Below are 24,285 nucleotides of genomic sequence, written 5' to 3' on the forward strand. Positions count from 1 at the left end.
ACAAATATGATAGGAAAATAAGTTTGGCTGTTTGGGAAGGATCTATCAATATTTTCTACATGAAGGTCATAAAATTAAGAAACCTGGCTCAATATACCATTCAAATTTAAATAGGTATTTTGTCAATCCAACAGATTATAATTTCATCTATCAGTTGTTGAAGTTTTAACAGTGACATAAAAGTCTATAAAATTATCTAAAGCTAAGCTTAAAATTTTTTTAAAAACTGAAGTTTATGAATCTAAAGTACAAAGAACATTATAAATGATTATACCTTTTAAACTTAGGTCAAGAATTTTACTTATACTTAAGTGTAGTCAAATAAGCCAATTCTTAAAAAAATTTATTTCTGATAAAAATAATACTGCTATGATGGAATAAGTAGTATCAGATGCACCTTTCCATCATAAACAATTAGAAAACAGGGAAAATTACACGAAGCAACTGTTTTTTGATGTGCAACAACAGGCAATGCAGGACTCTTGTCCTTGAGAGAAAGGAAACAAATGAAATGAGCTCTGGTTTTCTGTCTGAAGAAGGCAGTTTTTGAACCAGAATAGGAAATCAGAGCATGATGGTCTTTCTGAGTTAAGGATAGAGAAATCAAGTTTGGGAAGTTGAGTCAGCTGGAGTTCGCAGGGCAGAATAATGGAGAGGAGAAAGTTATGCAAAAAAGGGGCTCCAGAAACCTACACAGAGATTTCTGAGTTCTTTGCTGACTATTAAGCACTGCATGCAGAGGGTGGAAATCCGAGGCTGTGCAAAGAATAGCAAACTAGGGAATTGTAAACTGAACATTTCTCAGAGTTCAAACAGAACTAGGAGATGTTCAAGTTTCAATCTGACAGAGTGAAAAGTCCTCACTAAATACCTGGGGCGTTCAGCAGAGACACAAGAGGGGTGACAATTTAGTAAGAAGAATAAACTATGTCTGGAGTAAAAGTTACTCTAAACCTGCCAAGACCAAACCTTGTAAGTGTGAAACTGATCTATAACTTAATTGCCTGCCAGAATGAAGTATAACTTCCTTAAAGGAATATAAAAAAAAAAATCAGCATTCAGCAATGTAAAACCGCAATGCCCAGTGTTCAGAAAAATTACTAGACATGCAAAGAAGCAGACAAATATGATCCATAAGAAGGAGAAAAGTTAATGAAGAGACAGGCCCAGAAATGGCACCGGTGATAAAATTAGCAAACAAGGACTTTAAAAGAATTTTTATTACTATGCTCAGTATGTTCAAGAATTGAAAGGAAAATGTGAACATAATAGAGAAATGAAAAATATTTCAAAAAATTAAATAGAACTTCTAGAAATGAAGACTATAATATATGAAATAAAAAATTCATTGGATAGGATTAACAGCAGATTAGAACTGGACATGGAACAATGGACTGATTCAAAATTGGAAAAGAAGTATATCAAGGCTGTATATTATCACCCTGCTTACTTAACTTATATGCAGAGTACATCATGCTAAATGCCAGGTGGGATGAATCACAAGCTGGAATCAAGATTGCCAGGAGAAATATCAACAACCTCAAATATGCAGATGATACCACTCTAATGGCAGAAAGTGAAGAGGAATTAAAGACCCTCTTAATCAGGGTAAAAGAGGCGAGTGAAAACCTGGCCTAAAACTCAACATTCAGAAAACTAAGATCATGGCATCTGGTCCCATCACTTCATGGCAAACAGATGGGGAAACAATGGAAACAGTGACAGATTTTATTTTTTTGAGCTCCAAAATCACTGTGGATGGTGACTGCAGCCACGAAATTTAAAGATGCTTGCTCCTTGGAAGGAAAGCTATGACAAACCTAGACAGTGCATTAAAAAGCTGAGACATCACTTTGCTATACACATATAGTCAGTGCCATGGTTTTTCCAGTAGTCATGTACGGATGTGAGAGTTGGACCATAAAGAAGGCTAAGTGCAGGAGAATTGATGCTTTCAAACTGTGGTGCTGGAGAAGACTCTTGAGAGTCCCTTGGACAGCAAGGAGATCAATCCAGCCAATCCTAAAGGAAATCAGTCCTGAATATTCATTGGAAGGACTGATGCTGAAGCTGAAGCTCCAATACTTTGCCCACATGACGGCAAGAGCTGACTCATTGGAAAAGACCGTGATGCTGGGAAAGATTTAGGATAGGATGGGAAGGGGGCGACAGAGGATGAGATGGTTGGATGGCATCACGGACTCATCGGACATGAATCTGAGCAAACTCAGGAGATAGTGAAGGACAGGGAAGCCTGGTATGCTACAGACCAAGGGGTCACAAAGAGTCAGACAAGACTTAGCAACTGAACAACAATAGGAGCAGCAGCAGATTAGACAGTGCAGAAGAAATGGTTAATAAACTTGAAGATATAGCAATAGATACTATACAAAATGAAGCACTGAGGGAAAAAAAGACAAAAATTTAACAGAGCCTCAGTGACTTATGGAAGATATGAATTGATTTAACATATATGTCAGGCTTCTCAAGTGATGCTAGTGGTAAAGAACCCATCTGCCAATGCAGGTAGATATAAGAGAAACAGGTTTGATCCCTGGGTTGGGAGGATCCCCTGGAGGAGGGCATGGCAACCCACTCCAGTATTCTTGCCTGGAGAATCCCATGGATGGATGAGCTTGGCAGGCTGCAGTCCATAGAGTGCAGAACAGACACGACTGAAGCATGCACGAACGAAACATATATGTCACTGCAGTCCCAGAAGGACGAGTAGGGATATAAAATACATTTGGAGAAATAACAGTTGAAAAAAATTTTAATTGATGAAAACGATAAAATCACAATCCAGAAGTTCAACCAACTCCAAGCAAGAGAAACACAAAGAAAACCTCATCAAGAAACATCATAATCAAATAGCTTAAAACCATTAAGAGAAAATCTTAAAAGCAACCAGAGAACAAAAGAATAAAAAGTATTAGGAAATGGAAACAATGCAAGCGAAAAGACAGTAGAGCAACACATTTAAAGAGATAAAAGGGAAAAAATATCAGCCTAGAATACCATATTGAACAAATATACCTTTCTAAAATGAAGGCAAACAAAGGCCTTTTTTTTTCTCAAACAAATACCGAGAGAATTTGTCCCTGGCACATCTGTACCACAAGAAATGTTAAATTAAGTTCTTTAGGCAGAAGATATATGATAACATATGAAAACTTGGATTCTACCAAGCTTTTTCAAAGCTTTTGCCTGTCTAGTCAAAGCTATGGTTTTTCCAGTAGTCATGTATGGATGTGAGAGTTGGACTATAAAGAAAGCTGAGTGCTGAAGAATTGATGCTTTTGAACTGTGGTGTTGGAGAAGACTCTTGAGAGTCCCTTGTACAGCAAGGAGATCCAACCAGTCCATCCTAAAGGAAATCAGTCCTGAATATTCATTGGAAGGACTGATGCTGAAGCTCCACTACTTTCCCCACCTGATGTGAAGAACTGACTCACTGGAAAAGACTCTGATGCTGGGAAAGGTTGAAGACAGGAGGAGAAGGGGACGGCAGAGGATAAGATGGTTGGATGGCATCACTGACTTGATGGACATGAGTTTGAGCAAGCCTCGGGAGTTGGTAATGGACAGAGAGGCCTGGCGTGCTGCAGTCCATGGGGTCACAAAGAGTTGGACATGACTGAGCGACTGAACTGAACTGAAGCTTTTTCAGCCTCTGCACTATTGATGTTTGGGACTGAATAATTCTTTGCAGTGAAGGGGTGGTCCTGTGCATTGCAGGATGTTTAGCAGCATCCCTGGCCTCTACTAACTAGAGGCCAGTAGCAACCCACTCCCCTCCCCAAATTGTGACAGCCAAAAATGTCTTGCCAAGCATCTCCAACCTTCACCCTCCCCTCCTCTTCTCTCCTACGAGAAGCACTGATACACACAAAGGAATGAAGAGTGCCAGAAATATTAGGAAAAGAGACTCCTGGATGAAAATAATGACATAAGTTTGACTTGCAAGCAAAATCTGAATATTTTTCTTTGTGATTTACTTATTAGTTAATTGCTAACTTAATACTTATTAGTTAGTTGCTAATAATTTACTTTGTATGCATAGTGAGGTTGTAACTCAAAACACAAGAGTAAAGAACAATGAATTTTTAAAATCTAAACAGTACATGATTATAAATTTTTTTTAATTTTAGAAAAATTATAAAATTTTAAAAATAATTTCTATTATAAAAAATTTAGAAAATACATAGAAGCAAAATAAGGAAATTCATTATCTTGCCATTCAAAGACAGTAATTACTAACATTTTGGCCTATGTCTGCTCTTCAAGTGATTTTTCTGTACACTACATGACCATTATTGTAATATACTTACACACACGTTTTTGTTACCTTATATTACATAACACAATAATTCCTTATGCAGAAAATCTTTAAAGGCAGAACAATAATCTATCAAATACCATACTGTTTTTCTTAACTCTCCTATGATTAGACATTTAGGCAACTCCAATTTTTTCACTTTTATTATAACGCTGCAATAATGATCTTTATGGAATATCTTCCCCCCAATACCCATGTTGTGAGCTATTTTCTTAAGAGAGATTTCCAGAAATATCTTCCCTAGGTCAGCCAACAGTTTTTGAGGTCTGCAACTATCTTAGTCAATGTTGTATTGCTTCATAATACCAGCACAAAGAGTAACTATTAGGAACTTTGCCAATTGTTTAGTGGCTGTAACTAAGCTGAACTTAAATGGCATGTTGTAACTGTTGTTCAGTTGCTAAATCATGTCTGACTCTTTGTGACCCCATGGACTGCAGCACATCAGGCTTCACTGTCCTTCACTATTTCCTGGAGCTTGGCATGGGTCTCTAGCAAAGAAGAGCATTTATATTAACCAAATTCTGCAAATTCTCTACATATAGAGAAGATTGTACCCTGGCCAGAGGACATGCCAGAAAGCCAGTTTTGTTCATACATTTCTACTAAATTTCAAATCTGCTTTTCAAATTGCAAAATGACTCTTACCTGCAACAGAAGCAAAGGTAAATTTTCAGGAGTGTACTCTCTCCTTAGGCAGCTCTCTAGCTCCCTCTGCATGACATCTGGTTGAATAACAAGGGACTTTGACCCAGCCACCTGAACCCCAGAGAACAGAGCAACCAAAGAAAGGGAAAGAAGGAAACAAAACAATCAGTGTCTATGACAGAAAATGACGTACAATTTCTGATAGCTTTCATATGTTATGCTGTTATACCTAAGATTTCAAATAATTATTTTTAACATCATAAATCAAGGAACTGTAAAGTTGAACACACTACAAAAATCAGATCTCTCCAAAGGACTGGCCTTCTCTGGTCCAGCAGTGAGCTGAATGTTTTTTCTTTGAAAACACTGTCAATAAGATCAGCTGCTTGTTTACAAAAAGAAGTTTTCCTTGTCAAGAGTTTCCAACAACTTAGCAAATCCTAATTTGCTGTTGTATTGAAATAGCCCAGGTGTATTACAGGTGTTTTACTCACCTGTAAAGTTTTCTTTAGGGCCAGTTCCCTTTCTCTTCTAAAGTAAGAGATGTCCTTTGGCATTCGAACAGAGCTGCAGAAATTATGCAATAGAAGTTGTAATCATAGAAGCTATTATAAATCAGATCAAAGACTGTTGTTATTGTTTAGTCGCTAAGTCAAGTCTTAACGCTTTGCGACCCCATAGACTGCAGAGTGCCATGCTTCCCTGTCTTTCACTATCTCCTGGAGTTTGCTCAAACTCATGTTCATTGCATCAGTGATGCTATCCAACCATCTCATCCTCTGTCACCCACTTCTCCTCCTTCCCTGATTAATCTGCAACTCCACAACTGCTCATTTCTTAATAAATGTATTATACTGGATTATTGGTGGCATGTAAAGGCCACAGGCTTCTGTCTTAGTCAGAATCTCTCTTTACATCTCACTCCTGTTAAACCTTAACCTGGGCCAGTTGTCCTCTCCTGCTCACAAATACATAGTCTTTCTTTTTACCCCAACTTATCTCTCTAGAAATACGGACAGTGGTGAGGACGTTTCTTACCCCTACCCATAGTTCCTTCAGTAATCTCATTTCTAACAGTTACTGTGCTTATCAGATCTCTATCTCATTGATTTTATTTGACACATAAAATCAGTATTATTCAAACAAAATGTTTTTACTTTTGTGTTCTAGCTCAGTTATCTGGAGGTTGAAAATGATCCTTGAATATCAAACATGAAATACTTTGGAAATTATTTTAACCAAACTTTGTGCTTCAAAAAATTTATTCATCTCTAGGAAAAACACCACAGAAGTGCTTGCTTAAGCACTCTCATTGACTGTTGTCCAAGCCTAACCATAAGGAAGGTGTTTGCATCAGGGACTCTGACATAAGGAAGTACAAGCAGCATTGCCCTGGGGCCTGATAAGAGGTGGGATCCTGGGTCAGAAAGAGGGGCCCTCTCCCCATTGGGTGTAAGATACACTCCAGGGTTTGGCAGCTTTGGGAACATTACAACCATGGTGCAAATGTTACTTTATTATGAGAGAACTCTGCAAACACTGGCAAGGGGACCACAGGAGATAGTTCTGGAATGCATGTGAGAAACGAGATTTGAAGGGGATTGTAGTCAGTAAAGATCAGATTAATATTGTTCATGTGACCATTTATCAGTCCTCCATGGATAAGTTTTAAGGGAAGATGAAAATAGATTGTTAGTTTATACACTTGTCAGCAGTTCACCCCACTGGAATCATGGTCCTGTTTCTCAAAGGAACACCAGGTTGACAGTCAGAAGGCCTCTCAATCATGCGGGACTAAGCAACCCATGAGCCAGTTGTGTTGAATTCCCAACTGCAGTTGGAATAATGCCTTCTCTTATCTCCTCATGTCTTGGTTTTGATGAAAAAAGATACACATTTTGAAAGGGCCTTGAGGGTAAAAGCATTAATAAATCAAAGGTATAATTTCTGTGATTACTAGGTACCTGTATCCTGGCTATAGCCTCACAGAGATGGAAAACCAGTAATCACCTAGAAAGGGGACCAGCTACTAAACAGGCAGTCAGGGAAACAGAAGAAACTCATTTTTTCCCTGCCCTCTTGTCTTCTAATTTTTTGGCATGCTAGGAGTTTGGGTGGGATTCAGGGTTCAGCTCTCTGACTTTCTCTTGCTCAGATCATGCCTTTCCTCTCAGTTAACCTCAAAGTGTCTGTGAATGACCCAAAGAGTTTGATTGCTATCATTGGCAGCATTTACCTATAGAATAGTTCCTAATAGAACATCACTTTGCAGAATTCACTATCAAATACTTCATATTATTTTCAATTTGAAATTCCTCATCAAAATCAAGGTCCAATTCAGTTAAAATATCATTGGAAAAAATAAAGTTTCATTGAGTGTGGTTTGTATAATAGCTTCTGGAATCTTAAGACAATGATATTTGTGAGATGGAAGAGCACTTTTTCATTTTCTTTGGTAGCACATTGCCTCTAAATGCCTTGACGATTCTAGAATATAGGAAAGCCTTAGGGGCAGCAGTCAAGCCTGAGCTTGAGATGATGCCAATTGTCCAAGTAAAAAGGAGAGGGGGGCTCTGATGGAGATTATGGGATGTGAGTAGGGGTTGAAGCTCTTGAAGACCGTGCCTTCACACTGCCACTATTTACCTGTAAGTTTGATGAGCTGACCCCTGGAGAGTCCATCGTTCTTCTATCTCAGACTTCAGTTCAGTCAATTGCATAGCCAGTTCTTTTTCCAACACCTGGATCCTTTCTGTGGAAGCGATCTTATAAATTTCATCCATGGTTTGCAATTACTAATTTTCTGATCCCTGAAAAAAAGAGCACAAAACTCGTGGCTGATTCCCTTGGTGACCATTACCCAGTGTGTAAGACTTTGTCTATCATTGTCCAAGAAATCACATCAACTTTGTGGAAATGTATGTTTTTGTAATTTGGAGAAACAGCTAGATTAGACTATCATTTATGAGTTAATCACCGTTTGGTAAATAGTAGAGAAAATATAGGTTATATCTCCATTGATCATCTTTGTTCAGCCCAGTTCACCTTTAGAAATCTCTCTATTCCAGCTTTGATTGTGAGGGTTTATTAAATGAGATTGAATCTCCCCTGCCTGACCTCCATTGTCTTCATAAAGGCTTGTGGGGCTTACACACTAAATGTTTGAGTGGTCATCACTTCTGCTTTCTATCACTTCTGCTTTCTATCACTTCTGCTGAAACAAATAATAGGTATGTACAGGATCCCTCTACATGCCTAAAGCATATATCCATAACTTTTTTGAAGGCATGAGCTTCTGACCAGAGGGAATAGACTGTGGATGGAGAGCTATGTAACATGATCATGATCCATGTATTTTTGGACTCAGAAGAAAATCATGCTTATGTACATGAAAATTTTTTCTTAATTTTAAATGCTTATATTTGTCCTATAGCTTTTATAAATAAAATAGTTGATGACTGCACCCCTCCCTACTCCCCACCACCACCCCAGTTCACAGCCTGTCAGATTCAATACAACTGTATGCTAAGTACTTAGTGTCAATATTTTTATTAGCAACATAGATTAACTTCATGACCCAGAATGAGACATATCAATCACAAGAGATTCAGTAGATGATGTGTTTCCTCTGCTACTGCTGCACTCCTCTGTCCTGGACAAGGGGGTAAAGTCAATCTTGGGCCACCTTAAGGAAGTTTAAAATCTTTAAATCTTCCTTTTAAGATTTTCATTTTTCATTTTCAGAGGTATTTCCTCAAGTTAATCTGCTTGATTTTCAAAATATGTAAGATATAAAGTTTTTTTGTGTGTGTAGAGGCTACCTTTGGAAGCCTATATTCTTTTCATAAATATTAAAAATGGAAATGAGCATTGTGTTCAGTTGAGGTTGTGAACCTGCGGAGTTATAAATCTGTCATGTTTGGCACACTGCTGGAGCTCGATAAAATGCACTGTTGTTGTTCTCAGCAAAAGCAAAATGTTATGAAAAATATTTGCCAGTTGGTAGTGAGTGTCCTTTCAAGTTGGGCAAACAGTTAAACAGCTGCCTTAACAGCTGCATTCCAACTAGCGGCCAAGAGTGGCAGCAACACAGACTGACATTTTTCTTCCAAAGGATGGACATTCTGCTTTTATTTTCTGATCCATTTTCAACACTTCACAGCTCAGAAATGAGAACATTTATTCCTGCATCATTTAACTTGCTACACAGTCAAATACAGTATTCACAAAATTAACAGAAGGAGAGGTTCGTCATTGCCAACTGTCCATGAAATGCATCCAACCCAGAGGAATCCACGCCTGCTGAGCACTCATGACTAGTGTTAAAGAGACAAACAACTGTTTATTCTGGGAGGGGGAAAGGTGGGTTCCTTTCATTGAGCACCTACTCTGTGTGAGGCAGGCACTGGGCTCTCATTTAAAGTCTCAGAAAAGATTCTCAAGAATTGTTTCAATAGTGTTTTTTTTTTAAAATAAATACATTTAACTAACTATCAATTGTAAACAAACCAAAATCCCCTTTATCAACTGTGTTTAAAAAGTGATAGAATCTAAGCTGTAAGAAAAAGATGGTAAGATTAGCTTGAGCAGGGTGTGAGGGTGTTCAGTGCATAAAGTGGGCTTCAATGGAGTTAAAGCAGGGATGTTTAGAAGAGAAATACTTAGTAACTTTAGAGTATTATAGGAAAACGTATAATGCATGTCAAAAACTTCAAAGTGACTACAAAAAGAATGGAAATGCAACACAGACCTTCCCAAGCTAGTGGGGCAGGTGGGGGCGGTAAGGGATAGGAAATGGGTCTTTTAAATCCAATAGAGGGTAGGAAAAAAGAAAAAAAGAAAAAGAAGTATGTAAGAAATGAAGTCAAATATTTTGGTAACTATGATAAATGTAAATGGCTAAAGCCCATCTATCAAAACATATGAATCAGCAGTTTTGAACATTTTTAAAGCCACTAACATTTGGTAATGTGATGTGTACCAAAATAAAACAATGATTTTTATTCTAGCAAGTGCCAGAATAGAATTTAAACTGTAAGCAAGTCTCTCCTGTATCACCATGGGGCAATTCAATCTTCTTCATGAAGACCTGCACTCATCTCCCTAGGTAAACCACTTTTGATACTTGGTCATCTTTGATCAACATGTTCTTCCTCTGTACAGATGAAATTTCTCTTGTTATACATTATGTGCCATCTTCTGGATCAGTAGGAGTAAGACTGTTAAAACAAAAAGTCACAGCCATCAGTGGCTTAAAGAACAAAATTGATTAAATGTGTCTAATGTAATGTGTTTGGAAAATGTGTGTAACATAATGTGTCTGCTCCTCTTGGACATTCAATGACCCTGGTTCCTTCCAAGTCAGTGCCATCATCCCCTAGGCATTGTTCAAACAAACATATTAGTGTTTTCTCTTTAGTGTGGCTATAGAACATGACCTTTAGTTGGATGAAGGGACACAGACATATTTGATGTTCTGAATTGGTTAACCTGCTTCTACTTCTAGTTTTTTTGTTGTTGTTGTTCAGTTGCTCAGTCATGTCCAACTCTGAGACCCCATGGACTGCAGCATGCCAGGATTCCCTGTCCTTCGCTATCTCCCAGAGTTTGCTCAAACTCCTGTCCATTGAGTTGATGATGTCATCCAACCACCTCATCCTCTGTCACCTGCTTCTCTTCCTGCCTTCAATCTTTCCCAGCATCAGGATTTTTCCCAGTGAGTTTACCAAGAGCTTTGTTTTCCTTGAATGGGTATTGAATTTTGTTAATTGTTTCTCTGGCATCTATTGAGCTGTGGTGTGCTTAGTCACTCAGTTTTTGCAACCCCATGGACTGTAACCTGCCAGGCTTCTCTGTCCACGGGGACTCTCCAGGCAAGAATACTGGCGTGGGTTGCCATGCCCTCCTCCAAACCCAGGGGTTGAATCCAGGTCTCCTGCATTGCAGGCAGATTCTTTACCAGCTGAGCCACCAGGGAAGCTCAAGAATACTGGAGTGGGTAGCCTATCCCTTCTCTAGGGGATCTTTCTGACCCAAGAATCAAACTGAGGTCTCCTGCATTGCAGGCAGATTCTTTAACAGCTGAGTTACCTATTGAGATTGCCATGTGATTTTCCTTTCATTTTTTAATATGGTGCATTTCACAGATTTTCTATTGTGAAAGGCAAAACTGCTTTTTTGGAATAAATCCCACATGGTAATGATCTTTTTTTTAAAGAAAAATGAACTCACTTTGCTACCACGGTGTTTAGGATGTTTGCATTTATGTTAAAGCAGGCTTAAAATTCAAAAACCTAAGATCATGGCACCCAGTCCCATCACTTCAAGGCAAATAGATGGGGGAAAAGTGGAAACGATGACAAATTTTATTTCCATGGACTGCAAAAATCATTTTGGATGGTGACTGCAGCCATGAAATTAAAAGATGCTTACTCTTTGGAAGGAAAGCAATGACAAACCTACACAGTGTATTAAAAAGCAGAGACATCACTTTGCTCATGAAAGTCTGTATAGTCAAAGCTATGGTTATTCTAGTAGTCACATATGGATGTGAGAATTGAACCATAAAGAAGGTTGAGCACCAAAGAATGATGCTTTTGAACTGTGGTGCTGAAGAAGACTCTTGAGAGTCCCTTGGCCTGCAAGATCAAACCAGTCAATCCTAAAGGAAAACAACCCTGAATATTCATTGGAAGGACTGATGCTGAAACTGAAGCTCCAATACTTTGGCCACACAATGCAAAGAGCTTATTCACTGGAAAAGACCCTGATGATGAGAAAGATTGAGGGCAAGAGAAGAAAGGGGCAACAGAGGATGAAATGGTTGGATGGCATCATTGACTCAATGGACATGAGTCTGAGCAAACTCAGGGAGATAGTGAAGTACAGGAAAGCTTGTGCCACAGTCCACAAGGTTACAAAGAATTGGACACGACTGAGCAACTGAACACCAACCACCTCTATAGTCCAATATAATTCCTTATTACAGCCTACTTTAACCTTAAAATTTTGTATTCATGCTGTATTCCACTCTAAAGCTAGCACTTTTTTTTTTGCAATCTCCCTTTTACTATCCAAATGAAAACCTTATTTATGATTTAAGCCACACACCTCCTTCCTATAATTCATGCAAATGTTTACTTTAAATACTTCTACATAAAACTCCACTATCTATTTTATTCTTGCTACTTCAAAAGTCAGTTATTTTTACCCATATATTTGTCTTTCCTGTTGTTCTTCTTTCTGGAAGATCTGTGCTTCCATTTGAGTTCATTTTCCTTTACCCTGAAGAACTTCCTTTAATATTTTCCACAGTGTGTGTCTGCTGTTGATGGATTCTCTCAACTTTTATTTGTCTGAATAAGTCTTTATTTTTACTATGATCTCCAAAGGTATTTTATTTGGATACAAAATTGACAGATTTTTTTTTCTTTCAGCACTTTAAATGTCTTTTGGCTTCCATAATTTCAGTACAGTAGTCATCTGCTTTATTGTTCCTTTGTGATAAAGTAATGTGCCTTGTTTTCTCTTGCTGCTTTAAAAACTTTATCTTTGTCAGCAGTTCAGCTACAATACACTAAATTACTTACTTAATCCTTTGCTGTGTATTAAGGTTCACTGAACTTCTTTAATGTTTGAAATGATGTCCATCACCAGTTTTGGAAATTTCTTGACTATTATCTTTTCATATATTGCTTCTACCCCTTTCTCTAATATTTATCCTTCTATGACTCTAATTAATATATATTTAATTACTTCACTATATTCCATATATCTCTTATACTAGTTTTATTCTTTCCATTCTTTTTGTCTCTGTGCTTCAGTTTTATGTATTATCAACTTATCTGTCCTCAAGTTCACTCTTCGCTCAGTCTAAGCTATTGTTAAAACTATAAATGAATTATCAATTTTAGCTATTATATTTTTAAAATCTATAATGCATGTTAAATAATTTTTATAGATTCCAATTCTGTCAAAATTATCCATCATTTTATCCATTCGTCCCATCCTTTCCTTTTCTTCCCTGCACATAATTATTTTAAAAACCCTGCCTGCTAATTCCAATATCTGGATCATCTGTGGATCTGCTTTTATTATTTGCATTTTCTCTTAACACTCACATTTTCTTGCCTCTTCTCAAGTCTTGTAATTTATTATATGCCATATTTTGGGTGTAAAATGAACAAACGGGACTTGTAATGATGTTATTTTCCCTCATAAAGGTTCTCCGTTTCCTCTGTTAGATGAATAATTTGAAGGGCTGATCACCTTAATACTACAAGGAACTGAACTAAATTGGTGCTGGGTTTCAGTCTTAGTTAGACTCAGCCTACTTCTTGCTTTTTTTCTTAAGGTGTGGCTCACTTGGATTTCTGATCGGTAGCTTGGGAGGTCTATTTCCTTTCAACATTTAAACATTATAGGAGATTCAGTCTGCCTTTTGGAGGTTTTGTTTAGCTCATTAGCCTCCCACCCTCATGTAGCGTGAAAATCTGGCAAAGTCTTGAGAGGAAAATTTATCAAGTGTTTCATGTTGATTTCTGTCATTAGTAGAAATTTGTCTTCAAAGCACTGTGGATAGATTTCACCATGACTTTGCAGTCCACCTTATTTCTTGGATATGGCCTTCTAGGGCTTCTGATTCATAGCTGGTCATTTCTCTTCCTTCTCATGCCTGAAATTCCCTCCTTCAAAAGTTTTGGGCTTAGCCTCCCATTCCATCAAGTTCAATATCTGGCAAAAACTTGAAGGAGTGACTTGTCATATGTTTGATGCAGTCCCTTTTTCTTGTTCAGTTGCTCAGTCATGTCCAACTCTTTGCAACCCCTTGGACTAGAGCATGCCAGGCATCCCTGTTCTTCATTATGTCTTGAGTTTCCTCAAACTCGTGTCCATTGAGTGGGTGATGCCACTAATCCATCTAACTCCTTTGTTGCCCCATTCTCCTCCTGCTCTCAATCTTTCCCAGCATCAGAGTCTTTTCCAATGAGTTGGCTCTTTGCATTAGGTAGTCAAAGTATTTGAAATTCAGCTTCAGAATCAGTCCTACCAATGAATATTCAGGGTTGATATTCTTTAGGTTTGACTGGTTTGATCTCCTTGTAGTCCAAGGGACCCTTAAGAGTCTTCTCCAACACCACAGTTCAAAAGCAACAATTATTTGGTGCTAAGCCTTCCTTGTGGTCCAACATCTGTACATGACCAATGGAAAAACAATAGCTTTGACTAGATGGACTTTTGTCAGCAAAGTGATGTCTCTGCTTTTTAATACTCTGTCTAGGATTGCCACAGCTTTTCTTCCAAGGAGTAGTTCAGTTCAGTTCAGTCGCTCAGTCGTGTCCGACTCTTTGTGACCCCATGAATAGCAGCATGCCAGGCCTCCCTGTCCATCACCAACTCCCGGACTTTACCCAAACCCATGTCCATCGAGTCAGTGATGCCATCCAACCATCTCATCCTCTGTCGTCCCCTTCTTCTCCTGCCCCCAATCCTTCCCAGCATTAGGGTCTTTTCCAATGAGTCAACTCTTCGCATCAGGTGGCCAAAGTATTGGAGTTTCAGCTTCAACATCAGTCCTTCCAATGAACACCCAGGACTGATCTCCTTTAGGATGAACTGGTTGGATCTTCTTGCAGTCCAAGGGACTCTCAAGAGTCTTCTCCAACACCACAGGAGCAAGCATCTTTTAATTTCATGGCTGCAATCACCATCTGCAGTGATTTTGGAGTCTAAGAAAATAAAGTTTGTCACTCTTTCCATTGTTTCCCCATCTATTTGCCATGAAGTGATGGGACTGGATACCATGATCTTACTTTTTTGAATGTTGAGTTTTAAGCCAGCTTTTTCACTCTCCTCTTTCACTTTCATCAAGAGGTTCTTCAGTTCCTCTTGACTTTCTGCCATTAGGGTGGGGTCATATGCATATCCGAGGTTACTGATATTTCTCCTGGCAATCTTGAATCCAGCTTGTGACTCACCCAGCCCAGCATTTCACATGATGTACTCTGCATGTAAGTTAAATAAGCAGGGTGACAATATATAGCCTTGATATACTCCTTTCCCAATTTGGAACCAGTCCATTGTTCCATGTCCAGTTCTAACTGTTGCTTCTTGACCCACTTATAGATTTTACAGGAGGCAGGTAAGGTGGTCTGGTATTCCTATCTCTTTAAGAATTTTCCACAGTTTGTTGTGATCCACAGAGTCAAAAGCTTTAGCGTAGTTTATGAAACAGAACTAGGTATTTTTCTGGAATTCCCTTGTTTTTTCTATGATCCAACGGATGTTAGCAATTTGATCTCTGGTTCCTCAGCCTTTTCTAAATCCAGCTTGTACATTTGGAAGTTCTCGGTTCACATACTGTTGCAGTCTAGCTTGAAGGATACTGAACATTGCCTTGCTAGCATGTGAAATGAGCACAATTGTATGGTAGCTTTAACAGTCTTTGGTATTGCCCTTCTTTGGGATTGGAATGAAAACTGACCTTTTCCAGTCCTGTGGTCACTGCTGAGTTTTCCAAATTTGCTGGCATATTGAGTGCAGCACTTTACAGCATTCTCTTTTAGAATTTAAATAGCTCAGTTGGAATTTCATCACCTGCACTAGCTTTGTTCGTAGCAATGCTTGCTAAGGCCCACTTGATTTCACACTCCAGGATGTCTGGCTCTAGGTGAGTGACCACACCATCATGGTTTTCCAGGTCATTAAGACATTTTTATACAGTTCTTCTGTGTATTCTTGCCACCTCTACTTAATCTCTTCTGCTTCTGTTAGGTCCATACTCTTTTTGTCCTTTATAGTGTCCATCTTTGCATCAAATGTTCCCTTGGTATCTCTAATTTTCTTGAAGAGATCTCTAGTCTTTCTCATTCTATTGTATCCCTCTATTTCTTTGCATTTTTCACTTAAGAAGGCTTTAACTCTCCTGCTATTCTCCGTAACTCTGCATTCAGATATCTTTCTTTTTCTCCTTTGCCTTTTGCTTCTCTTCTTTTCTCAGCTATTTGTAAAGCCTCCTCAAACAACTATTTTGCCTTTTTGCATCTCTTTTTCTTGGGGATGGTTTTGATCACTGCCTCCTGTACAGTGTTATGAACCTCTGTCCATAGCTCTTCAGGCACTGTCTATCAGATCTAATCCCCTGAATCTTTGTCACTTTCATAAGGGATTTGATTTAGGTCATACCTGAATGGCCTAGTGCTTTTCCCTATTTTTTTCAATTTAAGTCCGAATTTTGCAATAATGAGCTCATGATCTGAGCCACAGTCAGCACCCAGTCTTGTTTTTGCTGACTGAATAGAGTTTCTCAATCTTTGGCTGCAAAGAATGTAATCAATCTGATTTCAATATTGACTATCTGGTGATGTCCATGTGTAGAGTTGTCTCTTGCATTGTTGGAAGAGGGTGTTTGCTATGACCAGTGTGTTCTCTTGGCAAAACTCTGTGAGCCTCCGCCCTGCTTCATTTTGTACTCCAAGGCCAAACTTGCCTATTATTCCAGGTATCTCTTGACTTCCTACTTTTGCATCCCCTATGATGAAAAGGATATCTTTTTTTGATGTTAGTTCCAGAAGGTCTTGTAGGTCTTCATAGTACTTGTCAACTTCAGCTTCTTCAGCATTAGTGGTTGGGGCATAGACTTGGATTATTGTGATGTTGAATGGTTGTCCACCTAGATGGTGGAGAAGAAGGACGTGTACTCATCTTCTCCTGCGAGAACACCAAAATTGCAGCTAGCTGCTAAGCACAATTGACAGGAGAACACTGGAACCAACCAAAATAGATACGCCATGTCCAAGGACAAAGAAGAAGCCACAATAAGACAGTAGGAGGGACACAATCATGTTTAAAATCAAAATACCTGCCAGAGACTCTTAGAGGGCACAAACAAAACCTTGTGTACACTAGGACCCAGGGAAAGGAGCAGTGACCCCCTCACTAGAGTCTCAGCCAGACCTGCCTGTGAGTGTTTGAGGGTCTCCTGCAGAGGCATGGTCAGCAGTGGCCTGATGCAGGGACAAGGCCACTGGCATCAGTGGTCCTGGGAGGCGCAGCGTGTGACAAAGTCCTTTGGAGGAAGTCACCATTAGTCCCATCATAGAGTTGCCGGGCTGGCGATCCACAAACTGGAGAACAATTACACCAAAGAATTTCTCTCACTGTTGTGAAGGTTTTAGGCCCCACAACAAGACTTCCCAACCTGGGGGTCCAGCAAAGGGACTGGGAATCCCCACAGAATCTGACTTTGAAGGTCAGCGGGATTTGGTTACAGAATTTCCACAGGACTGGAGAAAAAGAGACTCTTGGAAGAACAAACAAAACTTTGTGTGCACTACAATCCAGGAGAAAGGAGCAGTGACCCCATTAAGAGTTAGACTTGCCTGTGAGTGGAAGTCTCCAGCAGAGGCACAGGTCCATTGTGCATGGCTCAGGGTCAGGTTCACTGGCAGCAGCATTCCTGGGAGATGGTGTGTTGGCATGTCCTCCTGGAGGAGGTTGCCATTAGGTTTAGCACAGAGACTATAGCCCTTCCATAGAGACTACATACTGCAGAACTGGGCTGCCTCAGGACAAACTACATGAAGGGAGCACAAACCCACTCATCAGCAGAAGACTGGATTAAAGATTTGCTGAGGATGGCCTTGCCCACCAGAGCAAGACCCAGTTTTCCCCACAGCCAGTCCCTCCCATTAGGAAGCTTGTACAGCCTCTTATCCACAACCATTACAGGGCAGATGGAATGAAAAACACAATCACAGAAAATTAACCAAAATGATCACATGGACCACAGCCTTGTGTACTTCAGTGAAACTATGGGCCATGCAGAGTAGGGCCACCCAAGACAGATGGGTCACAGTGGAGAGTTCTGACAAAATGTGGTCCACTGGAGAAGGGAATGGAAAACTACTTCAGCATTTTGCCTTGAGAACTCCACGAATAGTATGAAAAGGCAAAAACATGTGACACTGAAAGATGTTAGGTATTCAATATGCTAGTGGAGAAAAGTGTAGAATTAGCTTCAGAAAGAATGAAGAGGCTGAGCCAAAGCAGAACAATGCCCAGTTGTGGATGTGTCTGCTGCTCAAAGTAAAGTCCAATGCTGCAAAGAACAATATTGTCTAGGAACCTGGAATGTTAGGTCCATGAATCAAGGTAAATTCAGTTCAGTTCAGTTCAGTCGCTCAGTCATGTCTGACTCTTTGCGACCCCATGGACTGCAGCATGTCAGGCTTCCTGGTCCATCACCAACTCCCGAATTTTGCTCAAACTCCTGGCCACTGAGTTGGTGACACCATCCAACCATCTCATCCTTTGTCGTCCCATTCTCCTCCTGCCTACACTCTTCCCCAGCATCAGGGTCTTTTCCAATGAGTCAGTTCTTTGCATCAGGTGGCCAAAGTATTGGAGCTTCAGCTTTAGCATCAGTCCTTCCAATGAATATTCAGGACTGATTTCCTTTAGGATTGACTGTTTTGATCTCCTTGAAGTCCAAGGGACTCTCAAGAGTCTTCTCTAACACCAGAGTTCAAAAGTATCAATTCTTCAGTGCTCAGCTTTCTTTATAGTCCAACTCTCACATCTATACACGACTATTGGAAAAACGATAACTTTGGCTAGACAGACGTTTGTTGGCAAAGGAATGTCTATACTTTTTAATATACTATCTATAGGTGGTAATGGCTTTTCTTCCAAGGAGCAAGCGTCTTTTAATTTCATAGCTGCAGTCACCATCTGCGATGATTTTGGAGCCCTCCAAAATAAAGTCTGTCACTGTTTCCACTGTTTCCCCATATACTGCTATGAAGTGATGGGACTGGATACTATGATCTTAGTTTTCTGAATGTGAGTTTTAAGCCAACTTTTTCACTCTCCTCTTTTACTTTCATCAAGAGGCTCTTTAGTTCTTCTTCGCCTTCTGCCATAAGGGTAGTGTCATCTGTGTATCTGAGGTTATTGATAGTTCTCCCAGCAATCTTGATTTCAGCTTGTGCTTTATCCAGCCTGGCCTTTTGCATGATGTACTCTGCATATAAGTTAAATAGGCAGGGTGACAATATACAACCCTGACATACACCTTTCCCTATTTGGAACCAAGGTAAATTGGAAGAGGTCAAACAGGAGATTGCAAGAGTGAACACTGACCTTTTAGGAATCAGTGAAGTAAAATGGATTACTATAATGTTGAATGGTTTGCCTTGGAAACAAACTGAGATCATTCTGTTGTTTTTGAGATTGCACCCAAGTACTCCATTTTGGACTCTCTTGTTGACTATGAGGGCTACTCCATTTCTTCTAAGGGATTCTTAGTAATAGATATAATGGTATAATAGATATAATAGAACTAAAATGGATGGGAATGGGGGAATTTAATTCAGGTGACCATTATATCTATTACTATGGACAAGAATCCCTTAGAAGAAATGAAGTAGCCCTCATAGTCAACAAGAGAGTCTGAAATCCAGTACTTGGGTGCAATCTCAAAAATGACAGAATGATCTTTGTTCATTTCCATGGCAAACCATTCAACATCACAGTAATCCAAGTCTATGCCCTTTCTTTAGCAGAGTGCCTTTCTCTTCACCATGAGAGTGCAGATCTTATTCTGACTTTCTTGAACAGTTCTCCAGTTTCTTTCATACTCTAGCATTCAGCAAATACCAGTGGTACTTTTCAGAATTTAAATTCAAATCTGTCATGTCTGTATCTACGACCTTCAAAAACTCCCCTGGCTTTTCTTTGTTCCAGGAGAGTACCCATGCCAAAAGCAGGGTCACTGTGACCAGAATTGGTAAATGCTCTAAGAAATAAAACCGTGATTGTCAAGTGACCCAGGAAGGCACTTCCCTTTCTGGAATTTTCATTCTTCTAGTTTTCATTGTGTCTATAATTTTCAAATGACTTTAAACATATGACTTTGTAATTTATCTGTTTTAGTGGGAATGTGGCCTTTCTACTAAATCTTACCTGAAGTAGAAGTCTCAATACTTACTTGTGAGCAAATGTATTATGATTTTTCTATCCTATGTCATTAAATCAAACTTTTAGTCACAACCCACTAGTAATCAATGTTAGGAGCCACTAATGTATCATAATCTACATTTTTAGAAAAACTGCTCTAATAGATCTCTGGGAAAAACCAATAGATCTCTGGCTGTTTGGAAGAGTTCATCTAATAGATATGGATTAAATGGACTTCAATCCTCTTAATATTACATAAATTCTTGAAGTGTAGAATTCTGCATATATTTTTCTTTGAAGTATGACCTGGTCAGCTTTTGCATAGAATTAACCTTCTTACTGAAATATTCTGCAAATGTAATTTTGTTCTACCCCTTCTCCAGTCTTTTCTGTCAAGCAAAATCAAATTCTTATGATTTGTCTTGGTCATTAGTATTTTAACCCCCTACATTCTAAGTTTCCATTATTTTGTCCACAAGATGACATTTTCTTTCAAGAAAAGAGATCCCTCATATCTAAAGCACCTTCCTTCAAACTTTGGCTTTCCTCTCTGTATTATTGTTTTTCACCTTAAGTAACAATAAACCACCTCAGTACTTGTTCATGAAAGGATTTGTAAGTACAAGGACCAGGCAGAAAGGAAGCATGTGTGGAAGCAAGACTGACAAAATGCTTTACTGCCATTATCAATAAATGTGTCTATCATAATCAGAAAATAAAACAACTGTACCCTGAGAGAACTAAAATAAGCAAACACAAACAGGGTCACTGTGTCTAGCACAGTTTTGCAAAACAAAAGAATCCTTAGGTTTTGTTTATAAGAACTGACTTCCTAATAACAGTAACTCTGGGGACTTTCCTGGCAATCCAGTGTTAAGACTTTGCTTTACAATGCAGGGCGTGCAGGTGACATCCCTGGTTGAGGAGCTAATAAGATCCCACATGCCTTGGGACCAAAAAACCAAAACATTAAATATAGGAGCAATATTGTAACAAATTCTATAAAGACTTTGAAAATGGTCCACATCAAAAAATCTTAAAAAAAAAAAAGTAACTTTGTCACCAACTTTTTGTAATATTGATAGTTGAAGATCTGTGATAATCTTTGTGGCTATAACAACTGTATGAGAAAATTTCTGTCTCTTCTACCATGGACTGACTAATTGCAAACTTGGTATTGTTGGTAATTTTGTGGAGTTTTCACCCTCTTTTTTGTATATTTTAATTTGATGAACCAGTTTTTCTAAAACTTAAGAGTTTTGGACTTCCTTGGTGGTCCAGTGGTTAATTCACCTGCCAATGCAGCAGATACAGGTTCAATCCCTGGTCCAGGAAGATTCCACATGCCGTGAGGCAACTAATCCTGTGCGCCAAAACTGCTGAGCCCATGCGCGCCAGAGCTTATGCATTGCAGCTAGTGAAATCTATGTGCCCTAAAGCCTGTGCTCCACAACAAGTGGGGTCAACGCAATGAGTAGACCGCACACCACAACTAGAGAATGCCTGTGTGCAGCAACAAAGACCCAGGACAGCCAAAAAAAGAAAAAAAAGAAAAGAAAAATCCTTGGAGTTTCTTGCAAACTTTTCTTGGAAGTAGACTTTTCTAAATGCTTGTATATGACTATTCCTTTGACAGTTCTAGAGGTTCTGTCAGGATTTTATGTATTTATCTACCAGAGGTGTATTCATCAGCCAGAGCCAAGTAAACTGCATTGTCCATGAGGAGCAACTCAAGGGTTCTTTGAGGTATATTTTTTTCTAGTTTTAGGGTGAATATCCTGTGGCAATATTTTTTTTTAATTGAAGAATTGGTGAATTACTATATTGAGTTAAGTTTCAGGTGTATAGCACAGTGATTCAGTTATACATATATACATATATTTTTCAATTCTTTTCCATTATATGTTATTACAGGACATTGAATATAGTTTCCTTTGCTATAGTAAATCCTTATTGCTTACCTATTTTATATATGGTAGTATGTATCTGTTGGAGGCTTCCCAGGTAGCTCAGTGGTAAAGAATCCACCTGCTAATACAGGAGACACAGAAGGTGCTGGATCAGTCCCTGGGTTGGGAAGATCCCCTGAAGGAAGAATAGGCAACCCACTCCAGTCACCTGGAGAATTCCATGGACAGAGGAGCCTGGCAGGCTACAGTCCAGGGGCTGCAAAGAGTTGGACACAACTGAGCAACTAACACATAGAAGCACCTCGATATATAAGGCAAATACAGACATAAAAGGGGAAATTGATAGTAGCACAACAATAGTAGAAAACTGGATAGCTACGTGAAAAAGAAAGGAATTAGAATCCTTCCTAATACCATACACAAAGATAAACTCAATATGGATTAAAGACATACATGTAAGACCAGAAACTGTAAGACTTTAGAGGAAAATGTAGGCAGAACACTCTGACATAAATCATAGCAAGATTTTCTATGACTCACCTCCTAGAGTAATGGAAATAAAAGCAAAAGTAAACACATGAGACCTAATTAAACTTAAAAGCTTTTGCACAGCAAAGGAAACTACAAACAAGGTGAAAAGATAACCTTCAGAATAGGAGAAAATAATAACAAATGAAACAACTGACAAAGGATTAATTTCCAAAATAACAAGCAGCTGATGCAGCTCAATAAAAGAAAACAAATAATTCAATCAAAAAGTAGGCAGAAGACCTAAACAGACATTTCTTCAAAGAAGATATACAGATGGTTAATAAATACATGAAAAGATGTTCAACATCACTCAGTATTAGAGGAATGCTAGTCAAAACTACAATGAGATATCACCTCATATTGCTCAAAATGGGCATCATCAAAAAATATACAAACAATAAATGCTGGAGAGAATGTGGAGAAAAGGGAACCCTCTTGTACTGTTGGTCAGAATGTAAATTGATACAGCCACTATGGAGAACAGTATGGATATTCCTTAAAAAACTAGGAATAAAACTACCATACAACTCAGCAATCCCACTACTGGACATATACCCTGTGAAAACCACAATTCAAAAAGACACATGTACCCCAATGTTCACTGTAGTACTATTCACAATAACTAGGATATGGAAGGAACCTGGATGTCCATTGACAGATGAATGGATAAAGAAGATGTGGTACATACACACAATGAATATTACTCAGCTATAAAAAATAATGCATTGGAGTTAGTCCTAATGAGGTGGGTGAACCCAGAGCTTATTACACAGAGTGAAGTATACCAGAAAGAGAAGAACAAATATTGTATATTAACACATATATACGGAATCTAGAAAAATGGTACTGATTAACCTATTTGCAGGGCAACAATAGAGATGCAGATGTAGAGAACAGACTTGTGGATACAGTGGGGGATGGAGAGGGTGGGACAAATTGAGAGAGCAGCATTGAAACATATACATTACTATATGTAAAACAGATAGCCAGTGGGAATTTGTTGTATGACAGGGAGCTCAAACCTGGTGCTCTGTGACAACCTAGAGGGGTAGGATGGGATGGGAAGTGGCAGGGAGGTTCAAAAGGGAGGATACATGTATATACCTACAGCTGATTCACATTGCTGTATGGTAGAAACCAACACAAGAATGTAAAACTATTATCCTCCAATTAAAAATGAATAAATTTTAAAACATTCAGAAAACTAAGATCATGGCATCTGGTCCGATCACTTCATGGCAAATAGATGGGGAAACAATGGAAACAGTGACAGACTTTTTTTTTTGGCTCCAAAATCACTGCAGATGGAGACTGCAGCCATGAAATTAAAAGACACATGCTCCTTGAAAGAAAAGCTATGACCAACCTAGACAGCATATTAAAAAGCAGAGACATTACTTTGCCAACTAAGGTCTGTCTCATCAAAGTTATCATTTTTCCAGTAGTCATGTATGGATGTGAGAGTTGGACTATAAAGAAAGCTGAGCATCGAAGAATGATGCTTTTGAACTGTGGTGTTGGAGAAGTCTCTTGAGAGTTCCTGGGACTGCAAGGAGATCCAACCAGTCCATCCTAAAGGAAATCAGGCCTGAATATTCATTGGAAGGACAGATGCTGAAGCTGAAGCTACAATATTTTGGCCACCTGATGCAAAGAAATGACTCATTTGAAAAATTCTGATGTTGAGAAAGATTGAAGGCAGGAGGAGAAGGGGACAACAGAGGATGAGATGGTTGGATGGCATCACTAACTCAATGGACATGAGTTTCAGTAAACTTCGGGAGTTGGCGATAGACAGGGAGGCATGGCGTGCTGCAGTCCGTGGGGTCTCAAAGAGTCGGACACGACTGAGTGACTGAACTGAACTGAAATTTAAAAAAAGAGAATCTGGAGACTACT

General features: G+C 39.0%; 1 protein-coding gene across 1 annotated transcript in view; it reads right to left on the bottom strand.

Moving 5' to 3' along the window:
* Positions 1-24,285, bottom strand: part of LOC145520425 (uncharacterized) — a 174,710-nt gene that overhangs the window by 138,992 nt on the left and 11,433 nt on the right. The window contains exons 4-6 of the mRNA XM_081526707.1: positions 7,634-7,797; positions 5,482-5,554; positions 4,988-5,098 (exon numbers count right to left, since the gene is read on the bottom strand). Of these exons, the coding sequence (XP_081382833.1) occupies positions 4,988-5,098; positions 5,482-5,554; positions 7,634-7,770 (321 nt within the window). The 5' untranslated portion in view covers positions 7,771-7,797. The remainder of the gene's footprint in view (positions 1-4,987; positions 5,099-5,481; positions 5,555-7,633; positions 7,798-24,285) is intronic.

This window comes from Giraffa tippelskirchi, chromosome 9 (genome assembly GCF_054371585.1).
Source record: "Giraffa tippelskirchi isolate mGirTip1 chromosome 9, T2T-mGirTip1v1.2.pri, whole genome shotgun sequence".
NCBI lineage: Eukaryota > Metazoa > Chordata > Mammalia > Artiodactyla > Giraffidae > Giraffa > Giraffa tippelskirchi.